A 13574-nucleotide genomic window follows, 5' to 3' on the forward strand; every position below is an offset into this window, starting at 1 on the left:
TCGACAAGAGCAAAGGACCTGGCAGTGCAAACAGGCAGACACATGAGGGCTCCACCGCAGGACGCCCCAAACCACAAGCAAACCTGCCCCCTGTCTTCTTCCCTGGCGGTTTTGGGGCAGGGGAGCCGCAGGAGGCTCGCTCGGCAGGTTCGTGCGTCCGCGTGACCCTACTCCCGCCCGCACGGCGGCCCCAGGGGGTGCGGGGCCCCGAGGCCAACCTCACGGCCCTGGGACCCCTCCCGTTCACGCCCCGCCCCCGCCTCCAGGCACCGCCCCTCCCGTCCTCCAGGCCCCGCCCCGCGTCGCCCCGCGTCGCCCCCCCCGCCCCCGTATCCCCGCCCCGCCCCCCGTATTCCCCGCCCCGCTCCGCACGTGCGTCGCCCCGCCCCGCGTCGCCCCGCGTCGCCCCAGGGCTCTCTCGCCGCGATGTGGGTGGCGGCCCCCCGGCTGCTGGGACCCCCCGCGGGGTTTCGGGCGCTGCTCTGCGGCCGCCAGGCCGGGCTGCTTCCCCGGGGTGCCCGGGGCCTGCGCGGCTCGCCGGTGCCCTGCGGCAAGAACCTGCTCAAGAAATTTGCTTCGAAAACCAAGTACGGCGCCCGGGGCGCGGGGTCGGGGCGGGGTCGGCGCGCTCCGGGTGCGGGCGGGTGGGGGCGGGCGTGGGGCCCGCGGGCTGGTTCCTCGGACGGCGGGGCCGCGGGGCGGGCGTGGGGCCCGCGGGCTGGTTCCTCGGACGGCGGGGCCGCGGGGCGGGCGTGGGGCCCGCGGGCTGGTTCCTCGGACGGCGGGGCCGCGGGGCGGGCGTGGGGCCCCCCGCGCTCCCGAGGCGCAGCCCCGGCCCGCGGGCCGAGCGGCCGCTGGAAGAGCCCCGGCAGCCCCGCGCTCGGCGTTTGCGGGTTTCCTGCGCAGCCTTTCCTCGGGCCCTGGACAGCTTCGGTGACGGTGCTAAGTCCCCTGAAACCCACCGGCGCTCCACGGACGCGCGAGGCCAGAGGAGCGGACGTTCCTGTTCGCTCTCGTGGCCGGTCGCGCTTTTCAGGAGAGCGGCTTCATCGGACGGGGAAGGAAGGTGGAAAACCGTGAAGCACTTTCTTCCCGCGTCAGTGCTTTCCACGTGGATGGGCTTAATTTGAGGAATAAATTTGAAAGCTTGTCAGGATAGATTTTTATGGTAAGAGGTAAATATAATGAAATATGTTAATTTCCATACCGCTTTTGTGGATCTACATGGTAGGTTTTTTTTTTTCTTTAATAGACTTTTTGTTGTTCATTGTCACCTGAGGACACACTTTCACTGCTTTTCACAGGGGGGGGCACTGATGAATCAGCTGGTCGCCTCCGGCACCCACCCCTCCTGGGGGTGGGGAGCGAACCTGCAACCCAGGCAGGTGCCCTTGACCAGGAATCAAACCCAGAACCTTTGGTGGGCAGGCCAGTGCTCTAACCACTGGGCCAGGGCAATGGAAGATTTTTAAAAACAGTTTTAGCCCAGCTGCCTGGCTCAGTGGTTGAGCCCCCTGTGCACCAGGAGGTCGGGGTTGGATTCCCAGTCAGGGCATATGCCCCGATTTTGGCGGGTCCCCAGTAGGGGGCGAGCAGGAGGCAGCCCATCAATGACTCTCCTCATTGATGTTTCTGTCTCTCGGTACCCCTGTCCTTCTCTCTGAAGTCAATTAAATAACAATAAAAATAAAAACAGTTTTAGGTTTATGGAAAAATTGGCAAAGACAGTACAGTTTCCATAAAGCCTGTTTTAACATCTTACATTAGTCTGGCGCATTTGTTCTAATTAATGAACCAATATTGACATGCTATCATTAACTAAAGTCCATGCTTTATTTACTTTTCCTTAGGTTTTACTTAATGTCTTTTTCTGTTCCAGGATCCTATTTGGGGACCACATAACATAGTCATCTTCTTTTTAGGCTCTTTTTGACTGTGTCAGTTTTTCATACTGCTCCTGTTTGTGAAGACCTTGACAGTGTTAAGGGATACCAGTTAGATGTTCGTAGGATGCCTCTCCATTGTGGTTTGTGTGACGTTTTCCTCATGATTGTACTGGGTGTATAGGTTCTTGGGAGGAAGACCAAGAGGTTAAATGCCATTTTCATCACGTCCTGCCTGGGGCACATGCTGTCAACCTGGTTTATCACTTGATGTCAGCCTTGATCCTCGACTGAGCTCGTTCTATCAGGTTTATCCACTGTAAAGCTACCTGCCACCCATCCTATGCTGCTGTCTCTGGGGAGAAGTCTCCTTGTGCAGCCCACACATAAGGAGTGGGGGAGTTAGGCTCATGAATTATTTGGAATTCTGCATGGGTGATGTGTCTCTTCCCCGTTTATGAACCCTGTTAGTATGGTCTTGGGTTACAGTCCAGCAGTACTTGGTTTTGTTCAACTTGTTCTGGTTTGACCATGGGAGCTCTTTCAGTTGGCTCCTGTATGCTCTGACATACCCATCATTATGGGGTTTGTGGTGCTTTTACATTTTTTATTTTTATTTTTTAGCACTTCCTTACTTTGTGGTGCTACACGATGCCTCAGTTCTAGAACCAGCCATTTCTCCAAGTAGCTTTGGTTCCCCTTGTTGGAGAATAGCTTTAGAATCCATGATCTGAGAGCTGATTATGTGCATTGCTACTGGGATTTCTGTCTTTTAGGCCCTTTCAGCTGACAAAGCAAAAAATAGGAGTTTATGTTAACTCCTGTATATACACTTATTTCTTTCGTTTCTGTATGTAACCATCTGTATCTGTCATAAGTGAAACTTAAGTTCATACAAATCTCCAACTGTAATCCACTACTGCATGGACCATTCTAGCTTCCTTTCCTTGCTCACCTGGAACCTCCCCCTGCACCAGTTTACTTAGTTGTTCAGCCCCAGTCATTCACCTACACCCCCTGGAGACAGCTTTACCAGGTAGAGTGCAATGTTCAGGTGCAGTTAGGTAGGTGTATTTTTAAGATCCTCTTTCTCTACCTTTGGGACTAGAAGTAGACTGAGTAAAAATTATGAGGTTGGATTAAAACCATCTTCTGTCTCTCCCCCACAGCCTACATTGTTGTTAGTTAGGTAGATTCCTAGTCTCATAATATCAGTGCCCAAGTTTAGCTCCTAAGAAACAGTTGTGGTATCATAAGCTCTAGTTAGCTTATGTAACTTTTTAAAAATTGTTATTGGTATCCAACATAATTCTTATTTTCTCACCATAGAAAGAAGTTTTGGTACGAAGGCCCTTCCCTGGGCTCTCACTTGGTAAGTAGAGTGGCAGCAATGAGCCACTTCACAGCCTCGATGGGCACGAGGTTCCAAAAGTTGGCAAAGCTCTAGCCTGGCAGCCTTTCATTTCCTTATTGGAGAGGCAGGGTCTGTAGGGGTGGAATTGGATGAATTGGTAACATGGAATTTTCACCTTTAAAAAAAATTACCAACACTAAAATTTTCCAGAATGTCATATTTATTATCAAATTCTGACATAGTAATGTCCATTCAGTTTATGTGTGTATAACACACACAGATGTATAGGTACATTGTAGAAGTTTATGTAATTAATGGCTCTGGTTAGCAAAAAATACTCTATGTATACTAAAAACCACTGAATTGTATGTTTCAAGAGGGAGAATTTTACAATGTGTGAATTATATTTCAGTAAAAATTTTTCTTGAAAAATATGTACTGGCAGTAATTTTTATCTTGGAGGAATGCTAGTTAAAATCTGGAAGGATCCAGCTCTGTAAAATAAAATATCTTAAAGCTGAGGTGGTGGAGCATAACATTGTTTCTTGTTCATCAAGCTGTTCAAGTTCTTCCTAGCTGCCTTTTTTGTAAGTTAGTGCAAGTTTAATGTACAGGCTAGTGTTGACTTTCTGTCTGTCCTTCTTCATGCAGACTTACAAGCCATCCCAGTTGGAATTCCTAACAAAGGGCACCTCAAAGAAAACCAGGAAGGAAGACCACGTGCGCCTGAGGGCCCTGAACGGCCTCCTCTACAAAGCCCTCAGCGATTTACTGTGCACCCCTGAAGTGAGCCAAGAGATCTACGACCTGAATGTGGAGCTCTCCAAGGTACAGTGCTGGGGCCACGCTGGGAAGAAATGGGGCTGAGAACTGCTGGCCTATCGGTTAAGAAAAAGGCACCAGGTCACTCACAGCGTCTTTATTTGGGTTGCAGAAGTGATGCTAAGTGTGGCCATTTAAGTACTGAAGATGGAGGGGATGCGTGTGGTGGGAAAGCAGGGGAGGGAGGTGTCCCTGACCAGACAGCACCAAGTGTGTGGTTAGATGCCCCATAAGTGTGGTGACATGGAGCATTCAGAGACCTGCAGGTCGGGCGAGAAGTGGATTTGTCTGCCTTTGTCTTGAAGTAGAGACAAAGGAGGTGACATCCTGCCATCTGTCCGCTTAGAGTGAGTTGAGCCAGAGGGAAGTAATGAGAGTAGTGGCAGTTCAGGTGTTTGCAGTTAGTGCTGTGGGGTGGGGGTCGGGGAGGTGAGGGTTTGGTTTCTGGCTCCGCTTCAGCAGCTGAGTGTGCGCAGGAGATGGTGGCCTGTGAGTCCAGCCGGAGCACAAGCCCAGGTGGTGGCTGCTGTCACTTTAATTTTCATCTCCTGTGCATTGTTTGCCAAAAACCCACTTAAGCTGAAAGGGATTTGCTGGGGGGGCGGTGTCAGGTGTCTCTGACCTCAGACTTCTCTGCCTGTCGCGTGTACTGGAGGACGACTGTCTCCGCCGAGCAGAACAAGCACACCCAGGCCGTCCTGCAGAGATGCGCAGCACATATGAGGTAAGGAGGCTTTGCTTTTGCAGCACCTGGAATTTCCCAGCCTGTTTTGTGACATATTTTTGCTTTTGAGGAAAATTTTGGATGCTTTTTTTTTTCTTTTAATTTTTTTTCTTACCCGAGGATATGTTAGTGTTTTTTTATTGACGATTGATTGGTTTTACAGAGAGGAAGGGAGAGAGAGAAACATGGATTAGTTGCCTCCTGTACACTCCCCAACCGGGGACTAAACCTGCAACCTAAGGGTGTGTCCTGACTGGGAATTGAACGCATGACCCTTTGGTGTACGGGACAATGCTCCAGCCAGCTGAGCCACCCAAGCAGGGCTGCAAGCATTGCCTTGAACTTCAGAGTATAATTTACATTTTTATGTAAGCCATAATCTAGATAAGTGTTTCTCAAAGTGTGGTCCTGGACCCCTAGGGGATCCTGAGATCTTTTTAGGGGTTCATGAGGTTAAAGGTGTTTTCACAGTATGGTGTTATTTTCTTTTCTCACAGTGTGGACATTTGCACTGAAGCCACAGTAGGCAGAACTGCTGGCCCACAGGTCCTGTAGTCACAGCTTCATGCCACATACAGTAAAAACAAGGCCAGTTTGCTCGGCCGTCATGACTCAGCGGTTGAGCGTTGACCTGGGATCCAGGAGATCAAGGTTCGATTCCCAGTCAGGGCACGTGCCCGGGTTTTGGGCTCTATCCCCAGTCGGAGGCGTGCAGGAGGCAGCTGATCAATGACTCTCTCATCATTGATGTTTCTATCTTTCCCTCTCCCTTCTCTCTAAAATCAATATAGATATATAAAAGAAATTTTTTTAAAAATTCTATTAAAAAAACCAAAACGGCCAGTTTAAGAATATTCCTGATGGATAAGCAAGTTACTAATTTATTAAATTTTGACTCTTGGATACATCTCTTTAGCATTGTGTGTGGTGGGAAGTGTGTGTGGAGCCCCTGCTGGGCTGAGGTAGGGTAGCTATCCTTGGGAATGACGCTGTGTGTGCTGAAATAGACCCTTTTTTACCCGAAGGAGCGAGAGAACCAACTACAGTTTTTCAAATTTGGGTATTTGACAGACACTTGCAACTGGGCCAAGTGAACCTGTCACTTCAGGGAAATCAACTGACCATACTTGTTGCCAGTGATGAAATTCAGACTTTCAAGTAAAAATCAGAATTTTAGAAAGTATATCTACCACTGTGAGTTTGACTGCTTTCCAAGACTTACAGCCTCCTGATGAGATGGTGGTAATGCTAACAAATGTGGTGTTATGTGGTGAAATTTGTCAGTCAGCCTTCTGAAAGTCTATCACTTGCTGACCTAGTGTTTGCAGATGACCAGTGCGTGAGGTTACAGAGTCACGCATAGGTAAAGGCCAAAGTGCAAGAGTTTAGTGTGACAGTGAGATGTTCATTGGTCTGGTTTCAAATGTGTTTTTTTTAAAGAGAGAGGAAGGGAGAAGGAGAGATAGAAACATTGATGAGAGCCCATCATTGATCAGCTGCTTCCTGCATGCTCCCCTGCCGGGGATCGAGCCAGCAACCCAGACATGTGCCCTGACCAGGGACTGAACCCCTGACCTCTTAGTTCGTGGGTCGGCACTCAACCACTGAGCCACACCGGCTGGGTCATTGGTCTGGTTTCAGATTCCACATTGCAGGTAACCTTTAAAAAACTACCACGTGTTGAGTTTTTGTTTAGTATCACAAAGATGCACATTTTTCTTAAGGATGTTCATATAACCCTCCATCCCTCCATTTTCCAGTCACAGATCTGTGTGGGGCCAGATTTTCTTATATTTCAACCAACATAACATGAGAACAGATTGAATGTAGATGCAAACATGAGAATCTAGCTGTCTTTCATTAAGCAGAGCATTAAAGAAGTTTGCAACTCTATATGTAGTGCCACTTTTTTCAATAATTGTTTTTGGGAAATACAGTTCTTTTTCCATTAAAAATATCTATGTGAATGTTTAGGGGTTTATTTTTTACTTATTTATTGCTCTTTAGAGAGAGAGAGAGAGAGAGAGACGTTGCTTTGTTTTTCCACTTTCTGTGCATTCATTAGTTTTTTGGTTTTTTTTAACCCTCACTCGAGGATATTTTTTCCGTTGCTTTTCAGAGAGAGAGGGAGGGAAAGGGAGGGAGAGACAGACATCAGTGTGAGAGAGACATCGATTGGTTTCCTTCCGCATGCGCCCCGACCAGGGCCAGGGATTGAGCCTGCAACTGAGGTATGTGCCCTTGGCCTGAATAAAACCTGGGGCCCTTCAGTCCGCTGGCCGATGCTCTAACCATTGAGCCCAACCAGCCAGGGCCATTGGTTGATTCTTGTCTGTGCCCTGATCGGGGATGGAACCTGCAACCTTGGCTTATTGGGATGACACTCTAACCTACTGAACTACCCAGACACGGCCTAGAGGGTTTATTTTAAATGAATTAATAAATACATATTTTTAAAATTTTTAGTTTTAATTTCTCGTGTGATAAATATTGATGGATATAACCCACATAAACAAAAGATCTTTGGGGTCCTCTAATTTTTTTAGTGTAAAGGGATCCTGAGGTTTTGAGACCTGCTGAGCTGGGTGATAGTAAAGTTATTCAGTTTTCTCCTCAGGCTTAAAAAATCCAGAAACCCTAACCAACCAGCACTCAGAATTGGAATCTCTCCTTCCTGCTTCCCTCTGCTTTCTCTGTCGCTCTCACCTCTCCCCTTATAACATCCTGAATTGTCAGGAGGAGGGGGCAGATGTTGAGAAGTCAGAGTCGTACAAGGAGCTGGTATTTTACATTGTCTGCATAGCTCTCCTGCATGGTGATCATTGACACCTGTCACAGTGATCCCTAGGTGTCTGTAAAGGTGTGTACTAGAGAATGGTTGGTTAGTTTAATTTTTACATTTAACAGAAACAAAATGAGAGATTTCCAACAAGTGTCGAGAGATAACAGTATTGTCCTCTGGTTAATTTTTAGGTGGTTAGATAGTTAAGTTAAACAGAATGTCTCTTTTCCCATCTCTTCTGATCAATCAGGGTTTAGTGTAAAGGTTTTTCCATAACTATGTACCAGGGTCGTCTGTCACTGAGCCATACACTGCACGCCACAGCCACATTTCCCCTGGGTACTTGCACCCAGATTTACCTTTATCTGCTTGTTATGATTGAATAATGCAGAGATCACTTCTGTGATATCTGGGTGGTTGGGGACTGTGTCGCATGCTGGTGGTGTCATTGCCGATGCATGTCCATTGGATCGAGGCTGGGTGGTTAGTGACCAGCTGTGGAGCCCAAGGCCACTGAGATACGCAGGAGGGCATCTAGTTTAGATCAGATTATTTACGGGCTCTCAAAAGTTGCATTTAGAGAATTACAAGCCGTTGTGGTGGTGATGCATTTCTTACGCCTGTTGGAATGTGCGGTCAGCTAAAGACTTCTGTGGGCTAACATTTTCATCTTTGGAGAGTGGATAAGCAAATCTTATTTCTTATGTCTCTGTGAGATTATCACATATTTTTGTTTCTGGCCCTGTCCCACCTCTCCTGTAAGTGTCACCTGTCACAGCGCTAATCTGTGTTGTCTCTCTCCAGGCACCTTTTGATGGCCCAGCAGACTCTGAGGAATGTGCCGCCAATAGTGTTTGTTCAGGACAAAGAACATGCAGCGCTAGCCGAGGTGAGGCCTTTAAATCGCAGACTTTATGACGTAAAGTTTAAAGTGAGATTTCTAGAATGATAATACTTAGAGTTTACACAAGTAACACTTGAAAGGCTTCAAATGAAAAGACCAAACTCCCATGCTCGTTCCCATCCCGAGTCACCAGACATCACCCCTTTCTCTGGCTCTAATTGTTTTTCAATCCTCACCCCGGCATATGGTTTCACTGATTTCAGAGGGGTTGGAGGGAGAAAAAAAGTCTTTGCGAGAGAAACATCGATCGGTTGTCTCCAGTACACATCCCGACTGGGAATCGAATCCGCATCCCTTTGGTATATGGGGTGAATCCGCATCCCTTTGGTATATGGGGTGATGCTCCAACCAGCTGCACCACCCAGCCAGGGCTTTTAAGTTCCTAATGCTTATCTCTAACTCTTAACTAGCGAGCCAGAGCTCCAGTTCCTAATTTATAAACGTAAGGCAGCCAGAGCTACCCTCTGTGCTTATGACTCCTCTCACTCCCCGAATTTCAATCTGCCTCTGGTTGTTATTCTCATTTCTAATCCTTACCCAAGGATATGTTCTTACTGACTTCAGAGAGAGAAGAAGGGAGAGGGAGGGAGAGAGAGGAGAGGAAGGTCGACTGGTTGCTTTCCGTACGTACCCTGGCTGGGGATTGAACCTGAAACCTGCATGTGCCCTGACCGGGAATTGAACCGGTGACCTTTTGGTGCATGGGATGCCTCAACCAACTGAGCCACACCGGCCAGGGCCAATCCTGCTGTTTTTATTTCTGCTTATTGTTGGGTTGTGCAAACTCCTTATGTGTCTGGTCCAAGTCCCTTGTCAGAGTGTGTGTTACAAGTCTTTTCTCCCAGTTTGTCCTTGCTATGTCAGTCCTGTTTCTGGTGTTTTCTGTGCACTGATTAAACTCCCAGTTCTGCCTCTTTGCACATTTGTAATTTTTATCAGCGCCTGTGGGTGACACTGCTTTCTGTTGCTGCAGAGTGATGGGCTGTCTGGGCTCTCACTGGAGTGGGCACTGCCCTGGGAGCTGATGGGTCCCCGTCAGCCTTCTTCCAAACACAAATCCTGTGGCAAAACAAGCATTTGACAAAACAGTAAATGTTACTTAGGTAATTCCACTAACAGCTAAATGTTGTTTCATACACTTGACTACCATTTACAAATGTAAATGTTTTTTAAAAACTTTTCATTTTCAAACAGGTGTTTGAAAGCACGGGCTATTGAATGTCTCGTCATCTGGAAAGTGTTGCTGCAGGAGAGACCTAAAGTGGTGCCTGGAAGGCCCGTGGCACAGTGCAGGGCGCACGATGCTTGTTACGCTTGTTATGTCAGCTCTGGTGAAATGCTGAGGGCGTGGCTTGCTGAACTGCCCTCTGTTCCTTCCCAGGTGGATCGGTTACTGGCCGTCGCTGATCTTGGACCCCCCGATGAAAAAGAAGACCTTACACAAAGTGACTTCAGGTGATACAAGTGGACATGTGCTCGGTTCTCGGGCGGATGTGCAGATGTGGGATTGCGTCTCCCACTGTGTCCCTGCCGTCTGTGTGCCCTGTGGCCCAGCCCCACGAGGCCTGCATCAGGTTCGGGGGTCGCCTGGTGACAGTACCCTGTGGCTCACTGAGGCTGTGGGAGGTCCACCCAGCAGTTCTGGGGCCTCTGGTGGCTGTGGTCGCTCCAGAGACTTGTCAGGGCAGGACTGTGTTTCTCCCTCTTCCTCATTTGCTGTGTGTTTCCATCACGTGCTAACTGCATTCCCAGCCCTGTTCTAGCATTTAGGGATGTCCCTGAGCAGAGCAGAGGGCAGTGGCTTGGGAGCTTGTGTTTTACTAGGGGAGGCCAACAGGAAGTAGTAGACATCACAGATAAGTACTCTGGGTGAGGCCACATTGTAGGGCGAGCTTCAGAAAAGGTGGTGAGGATTCGAGAGGTATATGTGGAGGGGCCGATCCAGGCAGGGAAACAGTGGTGGCAGGCTCTTGGCCTGTGCTCCTAGGTGGCTGCATCTGCCTTACGTGGGCACTGTTGGAACTTTGGGGGACCCACAGGACCCAGCCTGCCAGGCAGTGGGTGCTGCACTCAGGGACTGCTGAGCTAGAGCACAGGCTGCACTAAGCTGCAGTGAGTCCATGTGTCCCAGACCAGCGAGGAGCCAGGTGGGCAGCCAAACCTGTGGGCATAGAGCCTTTCAGAAGGGAGAGTTGGAGGGCTCAGCTGTGTGACATGGCCAGATTTCGGTTTTGAAAGGATCCTTTCATTTTGCTCTCAGAATAGACTGTTCTCTTTCACTTTGTTTCATCAGGTAGCCCTATCCAAAATTCTGTTTAACTGGCCTAGTGTGCTGGCCATATTTAAATGGGGGGAAAAATTGAAAATGTGTCCAGTGACCATGCAGATGGCTGCATTAGAACCGTCAAGGCGTGTGCCACATGCAGGCACCAAGAGTGCTAACTGAGTGGCCCTGGGCTGGAGAGAGCCAAAACCAACCCCAGTGTCCTGTCCTCCACGGTGTCTACTAGGCAGACCTCAGGGTGGTTCATAGGCAGTGGGTGTGGGAAGGTGAAGTGCTGGCCCAGGGGCTCCCGCGCGGTTGCTCTGGTGCTTGCTCCATCTGTGCTTCTCCCCTCCAGGGACCCAGGTGCCCCATTGCCGCCTGACACTCTGGGCTCTGCTGTGCACTCGAGCCTGTGTGGGATTGATCACGAGGCGCTCAACAAGCAGATCATGGAGTACAAGAGGAGGAAAGAGAAGGGACGCGGGGGCGAGAGCCCAGTACGGCTGGCGCCAGAGCAGGTGGCTGAGCTGACAAGGCAAACGAAAAGGAGAAAGAAAGCCAAGCCTCGCGCGGATGACGACCTCTCCCCCAAGAACTACCCATGGGGATTGGTGAGTGAAGACGCCCTGGACGATGGCAGGGCCCTGCGTGAGGAGCTCGCCCTGGGACACGAGTGGGAGCTCCGAGACGCAGAGCAGGAACCGGAAGCAGAGAGAGGCGATGACAGGAAGGACCGAGGTGATGGTTAAGGATCATGAAGGGCATGGGCTGTGAGGCTCCAGCGCTGCACCTGGTGGGAACTCTGCTTTGGGGAGGCACAGCCATCTCGGTGCTTCACAGGAAAGCCGTGTAGGATGTGCAGCCATGTTACTCCAGTTACCTCTCAGCCCTGCTACTACTGGTACTGTGCAAAGTCAGATGGCCTGTGGAAAGTGCATAAAAACCTGTAGATTGATGACAATAAGGCTGATCCTCATTATTTGCAGACTCTATTTGCAGGTTAGCCTACTCAGTAAAATTTCTTTTTTTTAAGATTTTTTTATTGATTTTTGGATTGAGAGGAAGGGAGAGGGAGAGAGAAACATTGATGTGAGAGTGCAACATCAATTGGCTTGGCTGCCTCCTGCACACCCCATACCGGGGATCTAGCCTGCAGTCCTGCGTATGTGCCCCGACCAGGTATCCAATTGGGAACCTTTCAGTGCACTGGACGGCACACAACTGGTCAGCTGCACCAGCCAGGGCTCACTAAAATTTCTTCTTAACCCCCAAACCAGCACTCAGGGCACTTTCACAGTCATTCTTGGATGTGCCCAGAGAGGTGGAAGTTAGAGTCATGCAATGCACACATCCCAGTTAAGTTCAGACAAGGCAGTGCTTTGCCTTCTCATTTCCTCTCATACTGTAAACAACTGCTTTTCACGGTTTATTTAGTGCCACATTTTTGTGTTTTTTGGTGGTGATTTCACTGTTTAAAAATGGCCCCAAGAATTGTGCTGAAGTGCTGTCTAGTTTTCCTAAGTGCAAGATGGCTGTGATGTGCCTTTCAGAGAAAGAATGTGTCAGATGAGTGTTGTTCAGGCACAAGTTGTAGAGCTGCTTGGGAAAGTAAAATACATCATTATTTAATTCTGACATGGAGATGCATTCTCTTGGGCTTGGGATAGCTCCCTTTCCCAAGTATCATTAACTTTATCTAAACTTTGTTAATATAATTTTTAGTATTTAATCAGAGACAGGTGCACTATTAAGATAAAGCACGGGAACTTGGAATATAATTTCCATTTTTGTAAAGTGTTTAAGGAAGGAAAGCATTGCTCTCACCTCTGCAGTCCTGGCAAACCCCCAGCATTGCTTCCTCTAGAGGCATCAGGGACCAAGCATGGTGCTCCAGCAGGGACATGGCACCAAGCAGCTCTGCCTTTGACAGCACAGTGGCCCCACTGAAGGGCCCACATCACAGGATACAGGCAGACCCCTGCAGGTGCTCTAGGCATGTTGATGTTTGGGTAGCACATGTGCAGTCCCACCCACCCTCAAAGGATATGGGTAGCCTCGTGTGGGGAGCATTTCCTGGGAGTACAGGTTGGTTACACAGCCTCTTCTCTCCTGACTGAAGGAGTGTACACGGGGATGGACCTGTGTTAAAATGTATGAGGGGTTTGTTCTTGTCAGGTATGTGAAGATGACAGACTTGGAGACGGCTGCCTTGAAGGAAGCATTTGCTACTTGCAGTTCCCAAGAGGAGGAGCCACACTGCAGGACCACCAGGAAGCGTATGGTGATCAGGAGGCAGAAGCAATGAGGGAGGAGCATGGCCCAGAGCCTGTGCTGTGGTTTCTCCAGAAAGGAATGGGTGAGGCAGGGTAGACAGGTTTGAGCAAAGTTAGGATTAGATGGTTTGAATAACTTCAGCAGGCTCTGGGCTGTAGGGGCGTTTCTAGTTGTCCAGCACCTGGCTCTGGGATCACCCCGGGCAGAGGGCATATTGGCCTGGGAGTGAACTAGTTAAAAGAGGTGGTTGGAAAGACATGATTAATAGTGGACCCCACAGCACTGAGACACCTGCTCTACTGACCACTAATTCCACGTCCATACTGCAGGAAGTACCCAGGTCCCAAGTGCCAAGGGGTGAGTGTGGTGGTGAGGCTCCTGGGTTGTGACATCAGCATGCAGCAAAATGCAGATGTGCCCATCAGCCTTCACGTATCAAAGAAGTAGGGATTGTAGGAGAGGCTGGTGCAAGATGCTGGTTGCTCTTTTTTTCTTTGTATGTGTGCTCCAGGGCCAAGCTCTGTATAAAGTTAACAGATGGCAAGAACAGTATTTTTTCGGACCT

The 13574-nt window shown here is 49.2% G+C and overlaps 1 protein-coding gene across 1 annotated transcript; it reads left to right on the forward strand.

Annotated features, from left to right (window-relative positions):
- The first annotated feature begins 394 nt into the window (after window positions 1-394).
- On the forward strand, window positions 395-12370 carry RBFA (ribosome binding factor A). Its single transcript, XM_087818928.1, is given in 8 exon segments — window positions 395-587; window positions 3213-3255; window positions 3889-4065; window positions 4671-4783; window positions 8370-8454; window positions 9851-9924; window positions 11091-11400; window positions 11402-12370. Coding segments are annotated over 8 exon segments (1071 nt in total). The 5' UTR covers window positions 395-426; the 3' UTR covers window positions 11510-12370.
- The last annotated feature ends 1204 nt before the right edge of the window (window positions 12371-13574 follow it).

This window comes from Miniopterus natalensis, chromosome 7 (assembly GCF_054644295.1).
Source record: "Miniopterus natalensis isolate mMinNat1 chromosome 7, mMinNat1.hap1, whole genome shotgun sequence".
In the NCBI taxonomy this organism is placed as follows: domain Eukaryota; kingdom Metazoa; phylum Chordata; class Mammalia; order Chiroptera; family Miniopteridae; genus Miniopterus; species Miniopterus natalensis.